At 30.9% G+C, this 20,289-nt stretch overlaps 3 protein-coding genes across 7 annotated transcripts; 1 reads left to right on the top strand and 2 right to left on the bottom strand.

Moving 5' to 3' along the window:
• Positions 1-2,059: 2,059 nt before the first annotated feature.
• Positions 2,060-7,533, top strand: MRE11 (DNA repair and meiosis protein (Mre11)). Of its 3 annotated transcripts, none has more exons than XM_078976019.1 (23): positions 2,060-2,165; positions 2,631-2,673; positions 2,793-2,887; positions 2,972-3,129; positions 3,213-3,303; positions 3,422-3,541; positions 3,617-3,685; positions 3,779-3,870; positions 3,981-4,083; positions 4,289-4,396; positions 4,482-4,544; positions 4,630-4,701; positions 4,783-4,860; positions 4,971-5,033; positions 5,143-5,203; positions 5,299-5,381; positions 5,470-5,583; positions 5,687-5,764; positions 5,846-5,914; positions 6,016-6,275; positions 6,375-6,498; positions 6,975-7,172; positions 7,252-7,533. In XM_078976019.1, the coding sequence occupies exons 1-23, from the start codon at positions 2,112-2,114 to the stop codon at positions 7,282-7,284; spliced, it is 2,229 nt and encodes a 742-aa protein (XP_078832145.1). In that variant the 5' UTR covers positions 2,060-2,111; the 3' UTR covers positions 7,285-7,533. The 3 variants fall into 3 exon arrangements, with proteins under 3 accessions (XP_078832145.1, XP_078832146.1, XP_078832147.1); XM_078976020.1 differs by having other exon boundaries at positions 2,065-2,165; positions 2,752-2,887; XM_078976021.1 differs by lacking the exon at positions 2,060-2,165 and adding an exon at positions 2,179-2,230 and having other exon boundaries at positions 2,752-2,887.
• A 1,597-nt stretch (positions 7,534-9,130) lies between these two features.
• On the bottom strand, positions 9,131-11,747 carry LOC145017267 (uncharacterized). Of its 3 annotated transcripts, none has more exons than XM_078975325.1 (6): positions 11,494-11,747; positions 10,934-10,995; positions 10,804-10,833; positions 9,992-10,718; positions 9,702-9,875; positions 9,131-9,359 (listed from the first exon to the last, which is right to left on the bottom strand). In XM_078975325.1, the coding sequence occupies exons 1-6, from the start codon at positions 11,617-11,619 to the stop codon at positions 9,300-9,302; spliced, it is 1,179 nt and encodes a 392-aa protein (XP_078831451.1). In that variant the 5' UTR covers positions 11,620-11,747; the 3' UTR covers positions 9,131-9,299. The 3 variants fall into 3 exon arrangements, with proteins under 3 accessions (XP_078831451.1, XP_078831450.1, XP_078831452.1); XM_078975324.1 differs by having other exon boundaries at positions 9,702-9,881; XM_078975326.1 differs by having other exon boundaries at positions 9,131-9,372; positions 9,702-9,881.
• Positions 11,748-13,711: 1,964 nt separating this feature from the next.
• LOC145014977 (myosin-2-like) lies at positions 13,712-19,943 on the bottom strand. Its single transcript, XM_078973423.1, has 21 exons — positions 18,895-19,943; positions 18,409-18,510; positions 18,180-18,323; positions 17,934-18,084; positions 17,816-17,843; positions 17,563-17,725; positions 17,426-17,489; positions 17,325-17,338; positions 17,155-17,239; positions 16,969-17,072; positions 16,762-16,900; positions 16,610-16,692; positions 16,389-16,535; positions 16,217-16,306; positions 16,064-16,141; positions 15,675-15,962; positions 15,311-15,516; positions 14,958-15,220; positions 14,688-14,857; positions 14,386-14,598; positions 13,712-14,303 (listed from the first exon to the last, which is right to left on the bottom strand). The coding sequence occupies exons 1-21, from the start codon at positions 19,270-19,272 to the stop codon at positions 13,911-13,913; spliced, it is 3,303 nt and encodes a 1,100-aa protein (XP_078829549.1). The 5' UTR covers positions 19,273-19,943; the 3' UTR covers positions 13,712-13,910.
• Positions 19,944-20,289: the final 346 nt, after the last annotated feature.

Below are 20,289 nucleotides of genomic sequence, written 5' to 3' on the forward strand. Positions count from 1 at the left end.
TGTTGATACACTTTCAAAACCACTTTGTATTCTTAGGGAACCCGTAGACAGGTACACCCATAGGTTTTGAGAAGACGGAGCTTTGAAGAGTCGCGTCTTTTATACTTTTGTTTTACACTTTTGATGTCATACAAACTATGTATTGTACAGATGTAAATACTTTACTTTATCAATGTAATGGTTGTATTTTCATTTATTCATATTATACAATTCTTGTGATACTGTACATGACGTCTTTCGCCCCCGAACGTTATTGTCATTTCGGTTTGGGGGTGTGACACATGCATTGTTTTTTCTTTCCGAGTACATGATTATCTCGAGGCGGTTAGATCATGTGTGTGGTTTCTTGAACAGTTGGTGAACCATTGCACATCATATAGACACATAATAATGATTGCATGCCTAGGTATATTTTTAATATATTGCATGTTTATGAGATGTTAGGCATGATGCTAGAATTCCATGCTTAGTTGTTTTATCAGTTATTATGATGATAATGAGCTTTGTAATTGTTTGCATATTGTTTGAATTGCATGCTTGGAGCTGTAATGAGTTGCATATGTTAATTATGCATTGAGTTATGGTTGAGAAGACTATGATAGGTCTCGACACACTCTTCGAGTTGTATTTTATGTGAGACATTGATATTTCTAGATAAGTATTTGTCATAAATGTATGGGCATTATGGATGAAATAAGTATTATCGAATAACAACCCATTTACACTAAGAATATTACAATTTCTGGTGCTTCGACCAAGCCTTGTTCTTGAACCCCATACAAAGACTAGATCTAGAAATTCATTGTTGCAATCCATTTCTCAAAATCTGATTACTAAATGGTTCTCTTAGTTGGTCGGTTCATCCTAAACAACTATGACGTCTTTGTAATATGTGACGAGATAACCATATCTCTATGGTTTCACATGTAACCTACTAGGCCGACAAGGTTCACTTGCTTCAAAAGACATAAAGATTTTGTCCCTATACATTTTGAACCGTCAGTTAGAGAGCTTTTCGTTCTTAAACATGTTCAAGTTTGATGTAAATAATATGTTTGTGCTTTCCTTAGTATATCAAACAAACCTATAATTTTTTTATTCATAATTCGCTTTATTTAGAGTTTTATCTAATCTTGTCATTTAGTAATTTAAAATATACTGAAATCCTAATGATATAAAGAAAAATATACTATAATACAACTAATATTCAAGAAAATAAAATAGGAATGTTTCCTAACCACGTACATGATATATGGTTTCAAGTTTAAACAAACATCAATCATATACAACTCATTTTAGATTCTGTAAAATAAAAATAAAATGATTTAAAAAATAATATCACAATATCATTTATTTCATACTAGTTGTGAGACACATGTATTACATGAGTTAATAAAAAAAATTAAATATAAATATCAAAACATTTAAGAACTTTAAATTTATAAGAAAAGAAAAAAAAATAATAAATTATTATAATGAGAATGTTTTTTTGTCTTTTAAATTTAAACAAATAGTTTAAATAAATAAACAAAAGAAACTAATGAGCTTTAGTTTTGAGAATTTTAAAATTAAAATGTAAGTTGATTAATAAAATGATATTGGTTGTAAGACTCGTGTGTTATATGGATTAATTAAAAAAATATTAAATATAAATGTCAAAATCTTTGATAATTTTGAATTTATAAGAAAATAAAAAAATGATGATTTATTATAATGAAAATGTTTTTTATCTTTTAAATTTAAACAAATAATTTAAATAAAGAAAAAAAAACTAATAAGCTTTAATTTTAAGAAATTTGAAATTAAAATATAAGTTTATTAGTGAAATTAATATCAATTTATTACTACATTTATTGTAATTATTATATTAAAATATTATATAAAATTTAATAAAATAAAAAAATTAGAAAAAAATTAATTCAAAATAGTCAAATTTTACAAATTAAATTAGAATGACAAACTCAAAAAATATGTCAATACTCAATACTACTAATGATTTATATCTGGGCCAAACTTCATAAACATAAATGGGGCTCATTGACTTATGCTCGCATTTTGAGCCCAAAAGAGTGAGAAAAATAAAAAAATGGCATCCATGGTGACATAGTTTTATGTTGACGAAGAAGAGACGGGAGTTTCTTCAAATTCCCGCCACTGCTTCACAGGTCATTGACGAATTCCATAGTTCTTAAGTTCATACAGCATTTCGTTAATCCTGCTTATAGATGAAGTTGTTTCCTCTTCATTAATTATCTTCTTTTTGTTATAAATTTTAATTCTTCTAGAGCTCCGAAAGTTAGCTTTTTTCTTCTTCCACTATACATGTATGCTCGTATTTTTATTGGATCCTTTTTGAGAAATTGAATGCGAAGATTTAAATTCCATGCGACTTTCCCATTCTCAGTTAACAATCGATTAAAACAAAAGTCTACTTGTATATCATTGCTTGCTTCAGAAATACTGTCATCGCTTTAGGGTTTTAGCTCTGAAATATGTTAATTGTTTATAGATTTGACTGTCGTATGCGCAAAATAGAGACTGTATCGACACTTCTTTTCACATAAATTCATTTATAGTAGATACTTAACTGCTCTTTTCTCTAATCGTGAATTATTGTTCTGTTGTTTTAGGGTTTAAGAGCTGAAACTCTTGTACCATGGGTGATCTATCAAGGTAAAATACATCCTATTTGCTTTAACTATCTATAAACCCTAATTCTTATCACATGTCTACATGTTCTGTATGATATAGGGAGGATAATAGCAACACTGTTCGTGTACTTATTGCAACAGATTGTCATCTGGGCTATATGGAAAAAGATGAGGTTCGAAGGCATGACTCATTTCAAGCATTTGAAGAGATATGCTCCATAGCAGAACAGAAAAAAGTAACATATTTCTCCTCCCTCATTCATCATTAAAATTTTGTAAGTGGATGATATGATAAAAACCAACATTCAATCTGTCATCAGGTGGACTTCCTACTTCTAGGTGGTGATCTTTTTCATGAAAACAAGCCATCAAGAACAACATTAGTGAAAGCAATTGAGATTTTGCGTCGATATTGTCTTAATGATAAACCAGTGCAATTCCAAGTTGTCAGTGACCAGACTATAAACTTTGCAAATGTGTAATGATCTGTTTTACTTTTGGTAACATCTACAAATGGGATTGTCTTTTTTCTTTTTTTTTACTTTGTGTCAATGTGAACAGGTTTGGTCATGTAAACTATGAAGATCCTCATTTCAATGTTGGCTTACCAGTGTTCAGTATTCATGGAAATCATGATGATCCTGCTGGAGTGGTAATATTCATAGTAGAAAACATATCTTTCTTCTTATATATGTCATCCAATCAATTATTTTGTTAGTTATATCTTATTAGGTAGTGAAAATAACATTTTTTTTTCTTGTTTTTTACAGGATAATCTTTCTGCAGTTGATATTCTTTCAGCATGCAATCTTGTAAATTACTTTGGGAAAATGGTTCTTGGAGGATCTGGGGTTGGGCAAATCACTCTCTACCCAATTCTTATAAAAAAGGTCCCTTGTGAATTCTTTTTATCAAAGTTTAAAAAAGTATAATAATGCAATAATTGTTATATATAACTTTTACAGGGTTCAACTTCTGTTGCTTTATATGGCCTTGGAAATATCAGAGATGAACGTCTAAATAGAATGTTTCAGGTTCTTTCTTCTTAATTCTTATCCAAATTATGCATACTTTGTTTTCTTTATTTATTCTTTTTAATTTTCTTTTGTGTTTATTTATTATGATAGACTCCACATGCTGTACAATGGATGCGACCTGAAGCTCAAGAAAGCTGTCAAGTGTCAGATTGGTTCAATATTCTTGTGCTTCATCAAAACAGGTTATAAATAATATTTGAAGCATATGATTACTAAAGTTGAGAAATAGAAAATGATTTTGAGAGATAATGATATAATGTAGCAAAATATTAAAGTTATTTTTTATATGCAGAGTGAAGACAAATCCCAAGAATGCCATAAATGAACATTTTCTACCTCGGTTTTTGGACTTTATAGTTTGGGGGCATGAACATGAATGTCTTGTGGATCCTCAGGTGGAATTTGATTCCAAGTTGGAATGGAATGTGAAAGGAATGGAATGGAATAAGCAAGATAGTGGAATGAGTTTTCATATGGATTTATGACACCATTCCATTCCATTATGCAAACCAAACAACTTTTTTTTTTTATAAACTTTTTGTATTCCAGAAAGATTTGACTAAATATTAATTTATATTTTAATGTTTAAATATTTAATAGGAAGTTCCAGGTATGGGTTTCCACATCACTCAACCAGGTTCTTCTGTTGCCACATCACTTATTGATGGTGAATCAAAGCCAAAACATGTACTTCTTGTAGAAATTAAGGTTCTTCCCGAAAACAAACTAGAAAAAAAAAATTATTTTTTTTTAATTTTTTTTATTCTACTTGCCTGACAAATATTTTATACAGGGAAATCAATATCGCCCAACTAAGATACCACTACACTCTGTAAGACCTTTTGAATATAAAGAGGTAGGTTGATAATATATATGCAATTTTGTTTTTTTATAAAATTTCTGAATGAGTCTTTTTTAATAGCTGAATGTTGATGACACAGGTAGTGTTAAAGGATGAATCTGACATTGACCCAAATGATCAAAATTCAATTCTTGAACATCTGGACAATGTGGTAAGTTTTTTTTTTAATTAATCCTAAGATTTATTTGACATAGAAATTACAGATATGGTAACTTACTTTAAATTGCATTAGGTAAACAGTCTGATAGAAAAATGTGGTCGAAGGGATGCTAGAAATTCAGAGGTTATGCTTCCACTTATCCGTGTAAAGGTACTAAAACGTACTTAAAATGACTATTTTACCCTTTATCTAATAACTAATGATAATAATAATAAACAGACTTATGCATGTTTTTCTGTTTTCACATGAATAAATTTTAGGTTGATTATTCTGGATTTATGACAATAAACCCTCAAAAATTTGGTCAAAAGTATGTGGGCAAGGTACTTTATTATTATTATTATTATTTAGTTTCAAGAGTAAATCTTTATTAAAGTTGAAGCTTTTCTTTAATATTGGTTCAACTGAGATGATATTTTATAAAAAATGTAGGTTGCAAATCCACAAGATATACTTATCTTTTCAAAAGCTTCAAAGAGAGCTCAGGGTGAAGGTTAATAAGATTATCTCAAAACAAGAAAAAATTGTAATTATTCAATTTATTTTCAAAACTTTTAGTAATTGTTTAAAACTTTTTGTTGGCTTTAGCAAAAATTAAGGACACTGATCGATTGAGACCTGAAGAACTGAATCAGCAAAACATTGAAGCTTTAGTAGCCGAAAGTCAACTGGTACATGGTCAACTCCCTTTGACTTCTTATTATAAAAATATCAATCTACTTTTTCACTTTTAACATTATTTTATAATAATTTTTACAGAAAATGGAGATTCTTCCAGTGAATGATTTAGATGAAGCATTACACAATTTTGTTAACAAAGATGACAAGATGGCTTTTTACTCTTGTTTACAATACAATCTTGAAGAAACCCGTGTAAGCATTACATTCTTTTTTTTTTTTTTTTTAATTCTTTTAAAATCATATATATATTTTATGATGATGATTATCTGATCATATTTTTATTTTCTGAAAACAGAAAAATATATCTCGGGATCCAGATAACCTGAGCGTTGAAGTTGAGGATATAATTGTCAAAGTGGAAAAGTGTTTAGAGGCAATGAAAGATAAAATCTTGATTTAATTTTGGTATTTTTCAGTTCTATTTTATTGATATAATAATATAATATAAATGCAGACACGTGTGAAGGAAAGATCCAAGTCTAAAGAAGATCAACCATTTTCATCTAGTGCTCAATTCGATGAGGTAGGGAATTGGAATTTGGTATTCCATTCCATGGTTGGTATATGGATGGAATTCAATTCTTTTTGGGGTAATATTTATTGTTGGATTTCTTATTTATGCAGAATATGATAAATAAAGCTCCTGGAATTGGAAGTGCAGTTTCTTTTAGTGATGATGATGATGAAAGCACACAGTTTATTGGGTCAAAGTCTACTGCCAGGGGCAAAAAAGGAACATTACAAGGATTTAAATCAGCTCGTGATGTCACTGAAGTCAGCAAAACTTCAAGAGGAAGGGGTAGGGGTAGTAGGGGGGGTAGGGGGTCTAATAGTTTGAAGCAAACTACCCTTGATGCATCCATCATGTTTCGTCGTTCAGAAAGGTCTCCTCATTTTTAATATTATATATATATATATATATATATATATATATATATATATATATATATATATATAAAGTTTATTTTATATTATTATTCCAGATCAGCATCAGTTGCTGCATCGGCTTCTGTTCAAAGTATAGCTGTTGATGAAGAAAATTTAGATTCTGATTCGAGTGATGAAGCTGTGAAATTTGGATTAAATGAGCTTCATGATACTTCGGGGGTATGAATTTTTTTGTTTTTATTTATTTATATAGATTTTGTTTTTGTTTTTTACTTAATCAGCTTAATGGATTAAGCCAAAAATTGGCTTAATGTATTAAGACATTAAAACTTAACCTATTTGCAGTTTCTTCCATAACCTCTTAGGTTAAAACTGATGAATATTTTGGTTGAATTAATGGTTGTTTTTGGAATGTAAGGCTAAATTGGTCATTTAATCTCATTCAGACGATTTATTCAGTCTAGAAAAGAAACTGACTTAATAGGGTTTAGGGGTGTTTCTTTTCTACTTAATGCATGGGGGGAGGAACACTTTATGCATTGAAAAGGGTAAAATGGTCCTTTACTATAAATAAATCACTTATTCAAGACAAACATCAAGTGAATATGGGTGTTTCTTTTGGTTTTTTACTTTTTAAGTTCTGAGTTTTGACAAATGACAATATTGCCCTTCTTTTTCTTTTTGATTGTTTTAAGGATGATGACACGAGTATACAAGGTAAGGGCCGAAAAAGAGGTGCTGCTCCTAGGGGAAGAGGTAGGGGGTCCACTTCTGCTAAAAGGGGAAGAAAATCAGACAACACTTCATCATCAATCCAACACAGGATGATGAGTAAAGATGATGATGATGATGATGATGATGTTCCAAAGAAAACAAACAAGTCTCAACCAAGGGTAAGCAACATGTTTTAAGAAAATATGGATTTTAGTTCATCATGATCATCATTGTTTACTACTTTTTATCTTTATGCAGGCGACAAGGAACTATGGTGCATTAAGGAGGTAGCACAAGCGAGGGTATTATCGTAATTTTGTAGTGTTAGTGTGTGTGTGTGTGTGTGTGTGTGTGTGTGTGTTTCTATGTATAATCCAGGCCAGGTAATCTGCATTTTTTGATTTTGACATGCAGTAGTTAATGATTTTGATTTGTAGTTGAGATTTTGTGAAACTGTAATAAAAAAGTTTTGAGAACAATGTAAAATCCAGAGTTTGTGAGCTTTCTTCAAAAAGAAAAAAAAAAATTGTGGTTTCAACATTTAGACATGAATGCCATTTGGAAGTGGTTTCCTTTGGAATTATGTATTTAGTAATCGATTGGTTTGATTTGATTTAATTTGATTAAATTATAATAAAAGAAATAAAAACAAATAGTTTAGTTGTAAACTGAATAAAGAATTATCAACTTTCATATATAATTGAGATATGAATTTTGATATGGATATGATCTTTGAACGTTGTGATTATAATTGAGATATGAATTTGGATATAAACTTTGCTATTCAGAAATATAAAGTTCAATAGAAAAAAACTTCGAGAGTACTTCAGTTTTACAGAAAATAAGTTTGATTTATTTCATAACTAGAACAAGTCTTATATAAACAAATATCTTACAAACGACAATTTTAGATTAACTGTTGTTAGTCGACTATATTTGATACATACCTAACTAAAATTTTCTATCATGGATTTATTATTACACATCCTTTCTTATAATGGACGTACTATTGTTAATCTAGTCTACTCATATCACAATTATAATTTCACAATACATATGAAATGACTAAAAGACACTATTGCTAATCCACAAACTTATTATACAAAACTTTCTCATAGAATATATCTTGTATAATTATCTTCAAACATCATTAAACATCATTGCTTACGACTGTTTGTTTGTTCCCTCTTCCTAAAAAAATGTTTATTGTATCCCTATGTATGAGGATTTGATTGTGTACCCCATGTTTGATTTTTTTATGTTTTTAGTGAAGATAAATATTGTAACCTCTTTTATTATTATTATTATTATTATTATTATTATTATTATTATTTTTTAACTTTTCACATACCCATAAATCTTATAACAAAAGAATTTAACTAAATTAGCAATTTATTTATTTTTTTAATAAAACAACACGAGAGGTTGTAATTAATTTCTAATTAGTTTAATCCTATCTTTATATAATTTTCTTTTTTCAAATTTCCATCACCATCAATAAAATATAACTTTTACTCCTCAATATCTCTATTTTGATTTTAAATCCATGGATCCGGACTACGATCAAAAATATTAAAGGCTTTAGTCTTCTAAACCTTAAAAAAATCGTCATTTGTGCTAAAAAAAAAAGGTTCCATCTATATTCTATAGTCTAAAAGATTGTCCATTCAACTTCATCAAAAATTCTTCCATACAATTCGAAATTAAACAATGCAAAAATCGAAGGAAGTCTCGAAAATCATCACAACTTCTTCCATTTATCTCAAATTATATAAAGAGCATTGCGACACATGTTAATCCCTTTGTGATCCTTGTGGCTTTACATATACACATACACAGTTAAATAATATTTGTTTCTTTTCCTTCTTAATTGTTGAAATTTGCCTCTACAAGAATTATGATTATTACTTGAAAATTTAATATTGATCTCACCATCAATGTCTTAATCAACATTATATTATAATGGCACAATCAAAACCTTGTGACCAAATTTGTTTTGATCTTATAAATCATATGATCTTACAAATCATAAAACGATCATTTCTATAGAAATACAGTGTATTTAGCCCCTCTAATTCATTACCATATTCATCTATTCCCCCAACTTCAAAAATATTCACAACCAAAATTTTGAAAATAGACAACATATTTCATATGTACATACAAACCGAATCATACATGAAATTAAGGATACATATCCCAAAACTCGGTTCACAAATGAGAAGAACACATTATCATAAATGGATCTTGTTGAAGTTTTTTAAGACAAAAAACAAGTTTACAAAATTAAGTTGAATTTAATTTTGCTACCGAAAGTAGACCTTTCGACTTGTATCCTTATCTCTGTTTTGGGTGTTGGTTTTTTCCTGTGTCAAGAAACTTCCAAAATAAGACAAACAAAAAGAATGCAGACATTACAAAAATGTATTAAAAAAAAAAAGTTAAATGCAAGAAACAACAACATACTTTCAATGTTTTCTTATTAATACATTATACTTTGACCCTAAAAACAGCTAAATTTTCGTTTCAAGAACATGTAGATTAGACTTTAACAGAAATACATGTAATTTAACTTTAGACTCTAACCTATATTTACTTCCTTTTGAGCCAAAAAAAGAGGTGCATTTTCCTTTTTTTTTTCCCCTTTCAACATGAATAAACTAAAATTTGGGTAAAACACAAAACATGAAAAGATAAAATAGCAATACCTTTAGGGGAATTAACTTTTTACTTCCATTTTTCTTCTGTACATTCCCTGTAGATTGAGCTCCTTTATCACTAGATATAATACCCTTTTGACAAGTAACAATCTTTGTTGATGCAACTTTTTTAATACCAACTCTTTTTTCAGCTTCTTTACCAATCATTTGATTTTGTTGAACCTGCAACTTTGAAGAACAATCAAGATTAAAAAGTATCAACAATCTCACATTCCCAAATAACATTTGAACATTCTTTTTAAGGTAAAAAGTAAAAAAGTTTTCAACTTTGTTGTTACCTTGGAAGTGAGTATATTATTTATACTCCCTTGTTTGTTGGATTTGGTTAAATTTCTAACATTTTGAGCAGGGGCCTCTTTTGTCACATTGAAAACTCTAGGTTTGTTTTGTGCATCTTTACACTGATTCAAAGATGAAGAGGAAGAAGAAGCTACACTTGATTTTCTTGAAGAAGATTTGAGCCCTCCTTCTGAACACCTCACAACCCTTACAGCTGGCCTTGTGGCACAACTTCTTCTAAGATTGTTCCTTAAAGATGTCAAGAATTCACTACTTTGGTTTGACTTTGACACCTGTAATCCTTTCTTTTCATGGTGTTCATTTCGATTAGATGTAACAGTGCTCATTGCACTGCCTTCCTTTTCTTGTTCTTGGCTTGAAAAAGAGCATAAACTTGGTTTTGGTTTTGAAAGTTTAGGTCTAGAGGTGTTGTTGGTAAGACCACTTTCACAACTTGAAGATACATTTAGGGTTTTAATGGAATTGGCTTTTGTATTGTTACTTGATCCTGTGGTTCTTGAGGACTTCATGGTTAAGGTTTTGACAGGATGTTGGTTATTTGAGGTAGTAAGATTGTTTCTTTGTCCCCATGCTTTTGTTTTGTAGTTTTTGCCTCTTGATTTTGAGACTGAAGGAGGGAGTTTTGGAGAAGGTGGTTCTTGAATGGTTATTGAGTTTGGATGGAAGATTGTTGAAAGTAACTGGCTTGAAGAACATTGATGGAACCTATAAAAGTTAACTTGAGAATGTGACAAAATCCAAATGAAAGAAGAAGCAAAAAGCAAAAAGCAGGTAGTTATTTGATGCTTACTGATGGATTATATCGAACCATGAGTCATTACTGCAACAAAAGAAAAGATAACATTGGACATTAGTACATTACAATCATCTCTAGCATTAAACAAGCTTATTATATAACTAAAATAAAAGGAGATAATCACCTCTCATCATTGGTCAAATCGCATTTACTGAGATCAGCCCACATGGGTGCTTCAATTTGGTCCTGGATGATATGATTAAACAATGATATGAATACCTAAGATATAAATATTTTCTCATGTAAATTGTAACAAATGCATTTGGATTTTGGAAAGTATTTTGTAGGAGCTATTATCCAATTAAATAGAAATTCTTTTGAGAATCTTACATTAGACTACAGTGTAACAAGGTTAATTGTTGCAATTTCATGGAAAGAGGGAATACCAGTCATAAGATAGAATCAAAATACATTTTGCACGCATGTAATATTTAAAGAGAATGCAATGGACCAGGACTACAGGCTGAACAGAAATCCTTCACAGAGCTAAACCAAATGAACACTGATTTGAAGTGCAGGAAACAATTAATTGAACAAACACTCGAGAGACGATGATTAAAAGCATCAGGCGAATGATATACTTAAGAAAATAACCTAGAAACCAATTTCTTATCCTAGAAAGTGGTTTCATCAAACTGAAATCATGAAAGTATAAATCTGATGACACCAGGAGTACGATTTTACCAGAAAATCCCAGTGATCTACTGAGTCGGTGGTCTTAACTGCTTCAACCCCAGCGCTGATGTTTTTTCCACCGCCATCGACGGAAGATAATGCCGTTTTTCGCATAGTCTTGCGTTCCGTAATCATCTTTTGATTCTACAAATCAAGCATCAAGTTCTGAGAGACAATTTCGATTTCTTCTGCGATTCCATTACCTTCAAGGTCCGTTGAAGCGATTCTTCAATCTACAATGCCGTTAATCTTGAGTCGTGAACCATTTTGAATTTTCTTTAAATGTAATACAAGCCCTCAAAATATTGATAAATATCAATCAAGTCCCTATTTTTTATTTTATGCACAAATGTTCCTCTGACTATTTATAATTTTATATCGTCAACAAAGACCCTTACAAAAAAATGAAGGATGTCATCTACTTTGATGCACATTGGTGGTCACACACCAGTTTTGGGTCGGTCTTAAAACGGTTAGGTCTTTTGAAGTGGGTTTCGAAACGTTCCAGTCTTTTTCCAGACTGGTCTCCATCGGTCTTTTTCCTGTCCGGTTTTTTTTCGGACCGATCTTTTTTCGGTCCGGTCTCGCGGTCTTTCTGTATGTCTTTTTCGATTCGTTTTATGGGTTTTTTTGTTCGGTTTCTGTATTTTTTTATTCTTTTTTTTTTTTAGTGTTTTCCACTAACAAATATGTGATTAACACCAAAATGATAAATTAAGATTTATTAAAAATGATAATATAAGTTTAATAAAAGAAAAAAAATGAAATAAGTTAGATAATTTGTGATTAAAACTTTGTATAATTAACAAAAAATGATATATTTATAAAGTTTGGTTACCGGTCTTTTTTTCCAAACTAGTCTCGGAACGGTCCGGTTTTTTTTGGGACCGGTCTTTTTCCGATCCGGTCTTGTTTTCAACCGATTTAGTCTCGGTCTTTTTTCGGGTCCAGTCCGAAACCGGTCTTTTTGTGCAGGTCTTCTACAATGTCAAAAAGTCAATTTTGATCGGAACCAATTAAAAATGAGCATGAAAAGAAAATAGAGGTTGCAGAAATACGGATGCTAAGAGTGGGCTTGAAGTAGAACATTGTTGGACAAAATCTCAAACTCTACTTTCAGAATTTCCTTTGGAGTGACGTCAAACATCGAGAAATTAAAACATAATAAAGATTTATAGGAGTTCATACATGTAAAGAGACAACCGATTGTTGTTGTTAGAAGGATAGAGACCATCTCTGTTACCAATGCAACAAGGAGAGGATGGTCGAGAAGAAAGTGGGAAGATAATATGAGTTTAGACTTGAAGATATTAGCCCTTATACAAAACATGATATCCGATAGAAGAGTTTAAAGGTTGATTATTAAGATAGTAGAGTAGTATACTTTGTTCATTTAAAATCATCCGTACTCGTGTAATGTTGCTTATATTTCAAATTTGTCACATCAATTTTGCAATAATCATCCACATCAATGAAATATCAATACTCTTTCAAAATGGATCTTACTGCCACATCAACAACCATTTTGATACTCTTTCAAAATGGGTCTCACTTCCACATCAACAACCATTTCATACATTTTCAATAAAACTTATTGGTTTATGTTAAATATCTAAATATATACAAATAAATCTATCATAATTATTATAATTAATATGAACATACACACTAATTAACTAGTATATATATTTTTTTCTTTTGACGGCTTAATACTATAATCTCTTACAAATTTACAGTGAATAAATAATTCCCCACCAACAATATTTCTTTTCATTCAACAAATATAAAAAAAAAATTCAATCCTATATATTACCGGTGGTCTTACTATTAAGTTGCGATAGCGCCGTTTTATTTTACATTTATTATTATTTTATTTATTATTATGGAATGCCGGATAATGGTATTGAAATTGTTGTATTTGGTTCTAAATTTTTTTATATAATTGGTTCTCTACTTTATTTTATTTTTTAAATTGATTTGTTGTAACCTTGATTCTAAAATATTATTTTTCTTCAAAAACCACTTGATGGACTAACTTAGAGCTTATATTTTACTTTCAATAGGTAAAACGAGTAAAAGTATATCTAAAAATGAAATGATTTGAAACTGCTAAAAGCGTGTATTCAGTTATATCCAAAAAAATAAAAAATAAAAAGAATTCCATAACTATTTCAACAGCAAGTATTAAATAATTTGAATGGTATAAATTTTATATGACAATTGAAAGAAAACAAAGAAATTTATCTTTCCATATATTTTCACAATTCACTATAACAGTTGAAACCCATATACCCCAACAATATAAAAAAGAAAAAAAAAAAAAAAAAAAAAAAAAAAAAACACTTTACCATTTGATATAAGAATTTCCTTTTTTTTTTTTTTTCTAAACAACATGAAGAAGCAAACCTATAAAGTATAAACACTAGTCAGTATCTCTTGCTTAACTTCCCCCACCATGACTGTTTTGTTCCTCCTCCTTCCCCATTTACACCTTTTACCAATTTTGCCCTTGTCTCCTTTAATCGATTCTTGTACTCTTTCTTCCATATCTCAAATCTATCTTTGACCTTCTTAAACTCTTCCATTTGTTTTAGATAAGGCATCTGTTGCTGTTGTTGTCCAATAATGGCTTTAGCATTATCATCAAAATCATGTGTTTTTTGATCCAACTCCTTCGATAGATGATCCACCACCCCACCACCACCACCACCACCACCATTGTATTCCACAAGAGTTTGAGTTCCTGAAGAAATGCCGCCAACACCAACACCATCCCCCCCTGAATCCCCAAGACTCTTCTTGGCAGCAACCAGACTCTTCTGCACCATTCAAAAACAAACATATGGTAGGTAAAAGGGTAAAAAGGTAAAATCATTTAAAAGGGTAAAATGGTAAATTGACCTGTAAAGAAGCAATCTGTTTTTGCCAAGCTTCCTCCACAGACTTCATTTTGATTTCATGTTCAGACCAGCGTGTTTCAAATTGTTTAATTTGGTCCCGCAAAGCCTCATTTTCTTGCTCCTTTTGGCTCAGGGACATGTCTCCCTTGATGATCATCTTCTGCAGCTCTATAACATCCGAGGGCATAATCGGAAGATTATCTTGCAACATACCCTATACACAATAAAAAAATTAACTAATACACCACAACCATTTTGTTATTATAATAATTATATTTAGTTTCTAACATAAAATAAAATTACCTTTGTAGACATCTTCCAGCTGCAGACATGACTGAAATACTTTCTAGCCAACCACCCACGACAAACTGACTGTATATATACAATTTCATTCAGATTCTCATTCACTGATTTTTCTCTTGGCTTCTTTATAACAACATTCCACTTTCTTCTTGAATTTTCCCCACGAATAACTGCAAACACGTGTAAAAAAAAAAAAAAAAAAAAAAAAAAACTTGTCATGATTGCAACGTGACAAAATAAAAATAAAAATAAACAACCAAATTTTCTTACATGATTGCAATGTGAGAACTCCTGCCATTAGTTCACGGAAATCACAAGAAATTCCAATTCCAGAAACCCCCTTCTCCACCTTATTTTCCATGACTTGTTTTCTTAATTTCTCCAAAACCAAAAACTGTTCTTGTCGGAAATATATTTTGGTGTACCCAAGTTGGTATGCTTCCGGAAGAACCCGGAATTGTTGCAAAACAGCAACCGATGTACTCAACACATCCTGACAATAGCTTTTCTTCGAGAGAAGAAGACACCCAAACCTAAATTTATATAAAAACAAATTATCAAAAACTCTCAACTATTCATATTCTTATGTAAAAAACTGAGGTTTTACTTTTACTTTTAATCACCTGTTAGCGAATTCTTGATGTGACATACGTGTAGGATAGCGTGATTTTGAGATTTTTATAATCTCCAAAATGCCACTGCACCTCAGCTGCTGCAACACGGTTTCTTTATCGAATGTTCCCTGAAGTTGTTTCGCATTTGGTCTTATGCATCGGATGAAATGTGGGTTTGACTTTTCCAACATTTGAAACATTTTGAACAGTTGGTACTGAAAAAAGGTAGGGATAGTTAGGTAATTTTCACGTTTATCTCTCACTAGGCTAAATAAAATCTCAAAAGCTGTAAACTCAATTCTTGTAAAAGATTAAAATCACAAAAGGGTAAAAAACTAAATGGTAAAAGGACATGAAATGCTTGAATCTTTACCTTAAACTTTGTCCCAAGAGTTTGATTATCGAAATCAGTTTTCAGAAAATTATTGCAGGATGATGAGAGAAATTGGAGGGTATCAGAGTGCAGTGTGTCTCTGTTCTTTTCCAAGAACCCGGTTGACTCATATTTGACCTCCCCAGCATAATGGTTGACCTTAAAAGATCCCTTTTCATCATCAAACCCTAAAATCAAATGCTGTTTGATCTTGTTGAAAAAAGTCAAATCAGTGGCTTCTGATGTATTTGAAGCTTCATCTAGTATAGATAGTATCCCCATGTTTTTCTGCAACCCATCATCAAATATAATTTAAAAAAAAAAAAATGAAAGAAATTGCCCTAAAAAATCATACCTTTTTCAAAAAAAGAACATAAAAGAATCAATACCTTTTCAAAGAGGTCTAAACACCCTTGATTGTCCACAAACTCCACCTTTTTCCACTCAATACCCTCCGATTCATATTCCTAAAAAAAAAAAAAACACTCATTTATAAAAAAACTACATAAAATTTCTAAAAAATAGCCCTTTGATTCTCTCACCTCTTGTTCAAGCTTAAATATATGTCGAACAAAGTGCTGCTGAAGCCTCTCATTAGCATAGTTTATCAGCAACTGATCAAAGCTATTTTTCTGAAGATTCAAATATAATTTTAAGTTTCTATTATGAGATTAATAAATAAAAATGCTAAATATAATATTTATATATATATACCTGAAATGACTCAAACCCATAGATGTCCAAAATGCTTATACACCTACTACCACTCTCCCCCTTCAGTGATTTATTAATTGTTTCTACAATCCAACTGAACACACTTGTGTAAACAAATTTCACCAATGCATCTCTCACATCAATCGCCTAAAACAAAAATCAAATCAAATTAAATATCTTTAACTAAATTAGAATATTAATTTCATAAATAAATAAAAAACCTGCTGCTGGTTTTTATTGGTGGATAGAGTCATCATGAGGTCCTTCACATTGCACCCCATCAACCTAGCAGCACTTCGACTAGCTGATAAAACACAAATTATTTTCATAAATAATTAACGTATTATTTTTAAATAATATTAAATGAATATACCTTCATCAGTGACAACTTGAACATGATTTTCATGATCGATTACTTCAAATGATATATTCCCTAACCATAAAATTGAAGCCACCAATTTAAAGACACGTTCTTGATCTTCATGAGAAATCTGAAGGGCATCCATGGCTTCCTGATCCAATATATAATATAAATTAATTAATTTCTTGTTCACAGAATAATGATATTAATCAAATTTACCATCAGTTTTTTGAAATTTTGAGCATCATCAACATCATGAATTTTCAAGCATCCACTTTGATTCAGGAATTTGTACTCACTCGCCATTCTTAGATTCAATTTATCTATCAAAAAAAACATAATATTGAGCAAACAATCTCAATAATAATAAATTAATTTTGAGATAAAATAAATAAATAAATAAACCTCTCATATCAGATGGAGCACCAGCACACATTTGGTAAAAGATATGATATGACCTTTCACTTCGACACAGATGAGATATTCTTGACTGGTCAAAAAGTCAAAATTACTTCAATAGTTTCGTTTTTGAATTGACATGATAAAATCTTGAAAATAATAAAAGGAATAAGTACCTTTTCAAGAAGAACTGTTGATGTTTAAGCAAAGAACATTTAAAACCTGTTAGTAAAACTTAAATAAATCAAATAAACTTTAAAAAGTAAATATTGCTTACGTGTATGAATGTAAGCCCCACAAATTATCCATTCTGAATTATAATGAATATCAACTAGTTTCCCCTGCACCACATTTAAAAAAGTTTAAGTACCTTTTCAAGAAAAAAAAAAGTTTTTTAAAAAAAAAAAAACCCACAAATCGGCTGGAATTTTTATTCCTTGATGTTTTTGCATTCCCAAAAGCTTCCAATATACAGCAAGTTTGACTTATTTTGACTGACATTTCACTCTTCCCAGCTTCTATCAAATACTCCATAACTAACTTTGCTGTTACACTCTTTCCAGCTCCACTTTCCCCACTACAACAAACAAAAATTCCATTTTTTCAAAAAAAAAAAAAAAAAATATGATTTTTCACTTCATTCAAGTTACAATACAAACTAACAAACCTGATAATAATCGACTGATTTACACCATCTGCAAGCATCATAACAAAAAGTAGAGTCAAATTACGTAAATACCCTCATCTTTATTTTACTATAATACTCAGTTATCTGTAAAATTCACCTCTCATCATGTGAGTGTAGGCAGCATCTGCAATTTTATATGCATGAGGACTTTCCAAAATCTTTTCTTTGTAAGCCATGATGACATCATTTCCAGCAACTGAAACATCTTTGAAGGGATTGATTGCTAATAAAACAGGCCCCACCATAGTCTGTTTTACATGAAGAACAAAGATTTTGATGAATGAAGAAGTAAAATTTATCATAATTATTATTCAATAAGAGATGGAAAATATATTATGCATACATAAATTACATCACGTTGATATCTATACTGGATATTACATAGAACAGATGGCTCATTCAAGTAACCAAGCTCTACAAGATTGTTGACACCATCAAGGATTTCTGTATTTGTAGGGAAAAGATCTCTTGTAGACACTGTCATCACCTACAAAAATAATTTTTTTTATATTTTAGCTTATATTTAAATACTTAATTACAATTAACAGATGTTTTTATAGTAGTAGACTTACAGTTCCATCCAAAAGTATAACAGATGCTTTTCCTCCAAATGCTGATTGTATCTTTCCCAACTCCCAAAACCCATTTTGGACACGACACCATACTCGGAGTTGCTGAAAGGGTAAAATAGTCATTTACTCACTCACATTCAGACACCAGTCACACATCAATAATGGCTAGGTGATAGTATATTTATGTCAATGTAAACAAACAGTATGTTAGAATTTGAAATTTTGTCACTTGCAACCATTATTTTGTCTGTAATTATTGGTCCTACTCCTATTTGTTGGTTTTAGTTTCTAGCTACAGTCTTTTTTTATAGCTTTTTTCAGTAGCTTTTGTCAATATGAAAGTTAAAATAGTGATCTGTTTGATACTTAAAATTCAGATGTTGACAAACAAATAGGATTTTAAAGAAAAACCAAATTAGTTTATGTTTGATAAGAACTGAGATTAAAGGAATCTGTGAATCATAAGGTGAAACCATGAAATCTTACCTTCTTGATATAATAATCGATGCTATTATCCCATCCAGAAGCCAGTGAGGGTGGTGGTGAGGGAGTGGCAAGATTGGCACCACCGTTCTCCGCCAATCTATGTTCATGCACAGCCGCCATGGTGTAAGGTGATTCGCCATATGAAGGAGTTTCCAACACATTTTTCCGGCCAAAACTACCATTACTGACAACATCTTGCTTCCTGCTGTCACCAACCTCTGGCGACACGCCAAACATGGCCAGGCCTGGACGCTTAGGAAGACGTGCCCTGGATGCCGGCCGTGCTGGTAACGCCGGCGGCAAGTCCGCTGGCTTCTTGCTCTCCTCTTTCCGCTGGAGAGAGTCGAGCATTTCCTCCAAAGAACTCCGAACTATCATTTTCACCAAATTACAACGTCCACTCGATTTGAAATCAAGGCCGACTAAATCGACGTATAGACGAAAACCATCGTCTTCGAGATTCGAACAATGCCGAAAAGAACTTTAAAACCCTAATCCGATTCAGATTAGAAAAAAAAATGAAGAGATTATAGAAGCCTGCGTTCCAGAAACGGACAAATTTCGTAAAATGAAGAAAATCAAAATTCAATTCAGTCTGAACTTTACAAAACCTAACCCAAACAACTGAACATTTCCTCGAAAAACAATTTGGGGACGAACAGAAACTTCAAACCTAACAAACAAATTATGGAACTATGAGCTGTAAAAGCGACATACAATCATCATTTATGTTTATATGCGCATCAGAAACAAGAATCGTCCGAAATAAGCAAAATCGGAACTGGGTTTTGCGTTAAAATCGAGGGTTTCTTGTTTTTAAACTAATTTCTACTGCCTTGAAAGCATGAATTACAAGATGACGAATTATGGTCCAACAGAGAGAAAGAAATGCAAAGATTAATGGCAGAAAGAAGGAATTATCTGATGAAAAACAGATGTAGTGGTTGTTTGTAGATTAATTTGGGGGATTTGAGAAAATTAGGGAAAAAAAGGAAATGTGATTTGTCTGTTTGTTGCTTAAAGGGAAATTTTGAATTTATTCAGGTTGGTGGTAGTGGCGGGGGGGGGGTACCATGATATGATCCGTTGGGTTTCTGATTGTAGTGAAGTAATAATAATCTCATTACTCTTTTTTCGCTCTAATTTCTAAGGAATAATAATACTATTTTATTATTTTTTAAGGTTGTAATAATTTATAACAGAGAATAAATGTGATATTTGATTTTTATGTGTGTCAAATTTTAATGTTCTTAATTGGCAACCCTTTTTATATTATTTGGGGTAAATTTCGTTGTAAACGTTTATGTGTGGTTTTATTTTTTAATCCATATGTCATTAAATCTAACTATTCATTTGCATTTGAGTTTTTAACTTGTTTTTGGCCAAACCCTAAAA

The sequence above is a fragment of the Lactuca saligna genome, chromosome 9, assembly GCF_052625555.1.
Source record: "Lactuca saligna cultivar CGN05327 chromosome 9, ASM5262555v1, whole genome shotgun sequence".
Taxonomy (NCBI): domain Eukaryota; kingdom Viridiplantae; phylum Streptophyta; class Magnoliopsida; order Asterales; family Asteraceae; genus Lactuca; species Lactuca saligna.